The sequence below is a fragment of the Tupaia chinensis genome, unplaced genomic scaffold (genome assembly GCF_000334495.1).
Source record: "Tupaia chinensis unplaced genomic scaffold, TupChi_1.0 Scaffold144579_1, whole genome shotgun sequence".
In the NCBI taxonomy this organism is placed as follows: domain Eukaryota; kingdom Metazoa; phylum Chordata; class Mammalia; order Scandentia; family Tupaiidae; genus Tupaia; species Tupaia belangeri.
Window position 1 is genome coordinate 1 of NW_006204439.1, and position 3144 is coordinate 3144.

General features: G+C 37.6%; 1 protein-coding gene across 1 annotated transcript; it reads left to right on the forward strand.

Annotated features, from left to right (window-relative positions):
* Positions 1-57: 57 nt before the first annotated feature.
* Positions 58-2762, forward strand: LOC102490893 (complement factor H-related protein 5-like; the record flags this gene model as incomplete). Its single annotated transcript, XM_006167174.1, has 2 exons — positions 58-240; positions 2592-2762. Coding segments are annotated over 2 exons (354 nt in total), but the record flags the coding sequence as incomplete, so codon positions are not given.
* Between the last annotated feature and the right edge of the window lie 382 nt (positions 2763-3144).

Consider the following 3144-nt stretch of genomic DNA (forward strand, 5'->3'; position numbering starts at 1 on the left):
GTTAATATTTTTAAATTATAATTTTTAATCATGAAATCTAACCTCATTTTTTTTTAGGAGTACCAGTACAGTTATGCCCACCTCCACCTCAGATTCCTAATGCTCAAGATATGAAGACTACAGTGAATTATCAGGATGGAGAGAAGGTGTCTGTTCTTTGCCAAGAAGGTTACCTAATTCAGGAAGCAGAAGAAATGGTGTGCAAAGATGGGAAGTGGCAGTCGTTACCACGCTGTGTTGGTCAGTGTGCACAATCGTCGTATAGCAAACGTTCTTTCTAATGGGATTGATACATCACCATGCTCTGTGTAAATGAAAACATGAAGATCTTGTTCATGTCTATTATCTTTGTCTTGAAATCATAAGCTGCAATCTAGCCATATAAATCAATCACTCACCATTATTTTGCTTCTGTGAACAAAATACAGATAACAATTTGGGACTGCAATGTAAATACCATGTAAAATGTCTGTGTATTTTACTTTTCATGATTGAGGGAACATAAGTGAGGGAACATGGCACTAGAGGGTGGTAACTTAGATGATGAAGAGACCTATACTTTTCCAAGTCTCTATTTTATTTTTAAACGAGGTTCTTTGTTCAAATTATATTGGTCTTAAAATCTCAAATAGTATTTGATTTTATTTTTCAATGTAAATATTTTGTGTGTGACTTTTTGTGTGTAAATATTTTATTTGTGTGTGACTTTGAGTTTTGTTCATTGTATAGAAAAAATGTCATGCTCTCAACTTCCTGAGATAAAAATGGAACCCTTACATTACCTAGATCATCAGAAAAAATTTAAAAAACGAATGAGCCCAGTTCTTACCCACATCGCACTAAATTAAATTATAGTTGTGATGAAGGTTTTCAGATGCCTGAAGAAGATGAGATCACATGCTATATGGGAAAATGGAGTTCTCCTCAGTGTGTAGGTGAAGACACGGAAAACTCCAACTCTGCTTTGGTATAGCTAAGTTAAAATGATCTATTTTTGAGAAAGTCAAGGAACAAAATAATTTAGATTATTATATATATGTATGTATATATATACACACAATCAGTTATACATTTTACTATTAAAATAAGTCTCATATAATTTAATCAATCCTATATTTCTTAGTTTTTTTGGCTCATTATAAAATTATTATTTTTCTTTTCTTTTTCTTCTGTAGGGTATTTGTGCTAATGGGAGAGACAAAGAGATAGGGGAAAAGTGAGAAATCACCCCTCAGGGAGGATGGCCATGCTGCATCCATTCACACCTCCACAGTCCTCGCTGGGCACATACACACAGACACACAAATAACCACTGTGATTTTTCAAGCCACTGGGTCCAGGACTCAAACTGGAATCAGCCATGTGGGATCCAGCCACTTAACTTCAATTTCAACTGCTGGTTCTAGGATTTATTTTTATTCCTTTTTTTTTTTTTCGCTAAATGGTGCATGTGCATGCTGAAGAAAGAGAGAGAGAGAGGGACAGGAGAAAGCACCTCCAATGGAGAATGGTGACACTTCAATCTCTTCCTCCATTGGGAGTGGACCCTTTCCCGGGATCCCCAGTGCTGGAAAAGGCCTCCCATGCAGGACAGCATGGCCCAGTAGAAACCTGCTCTCTCCTAGGCTTCTCATCATCTCTCCCTCCATTAGAGATTATGGGCACAAAGGCACACGTGCCTGGCATGTTCCTCAAGTCACCAGGTTCAGGACTAGAAATGCAGTCGACCCATGAAGAATCCAATGGCCCACCCCCAGCCCCATCACCATGCTGAGGGCTGGCCTCTGCCATTTCTTTTTCTTTTTTTTAAGTATATAGTGAAAATAAATGTGCTTACACTTGTAGGTTGTAATACTGCTTTTCCACTAAGTTTAAATATATATATTTTTTTTTTTGGGGGGGGGGGGGTATAGGGCGCGTGCACTCGCCAGACAGACAGAGAAAGACAGAGAGACAGAAAGCGAGAAATCACCCCCCAAGGAGGATAGTCACGCCGCAATCCCTTCTCCTCCATTCTCCTCTCGGGATCTTGGGCACGCAGGCACACGCGCCCGGCGTGAGTTTTAAGCCCCTGGGTCTGGGATGCGAACCGCGGTTGACTACGTGGGAGTCCAGTGACATGGCCATTACGCTAACTGCTGGTTCCCTAAAAATATTTTTTATATTACTCCTAAAAGATTGCTCTGACTTCATACAGTACTTTTATTCAGATTATTCATCCACAGTGTGCTTCTTTTCATCACTCATGATTGGTTAGAGAAGCATTGGTTATCTTTCTTAAATGTGTCGACAGTTTGTTTCAAGTTCTTGGTCAGATCGGGACAGTTGGTGAGGAGGGCACACACCAGAAGGGTGGCTTTAGGAAGCATTCATGCACCTTCTCGGTTGTGTCAGAGTAACTGTTGGGTTATTTCTTTTCAAATATCATTATTTTATTTTATTTTTTTCAAATAACATTTATGATTTATTTATTTTAGTATTTTTTATTTCATTTTCTTTTATATAATAGCAGCATTAAGTATGAAAACTGGTACATAAAATTAAATTTTTTAATGAAATACAAAGTCATTCTTTCATTATTTTATTTTCAGGACTTCCTTGTGACCCACCTTCGATTCCTAACGGTGTTGTACCTCACCAGTTAGAAACTTACCAATTTGGAGATGAAGTTGCGTACACTTGCTCAGAAGGCTACGGAACCAATGGGCCAGCCTTTACAAAGTGTTTAGGAGGAATGTGGTCCAACTCACCAAAATGCATAAGTATGATGTATTTAATTGTATCTCAAGTTAGATAAATATTTTAAATTCAAAGTTTATTTGATGTGGTCCAACTCACCAAAATGCATAAGTATGATGTATTTAATTGTATCTCAAGTTAGATAAATATTTTAAATTCAAAGTTTATTTGATACAAATAAGAAAACAAGCAGAAATTCTAGAATTTTAATGGTATCTCTTAAATGTTCGGGATTCTGGTAGAGACAGCCATAGACCAAAAAAAGGTGTTTGACATTATGAGCTAAATTACTTCATTTTTATATTTTCTTCCGTGAGCTCTCAGCATTCTCTGATATACATGGTCACACTTCTCATTTCTATTCCTGGAGCACAACTGCTCCCTCCTCATCAACCTCAATACTGT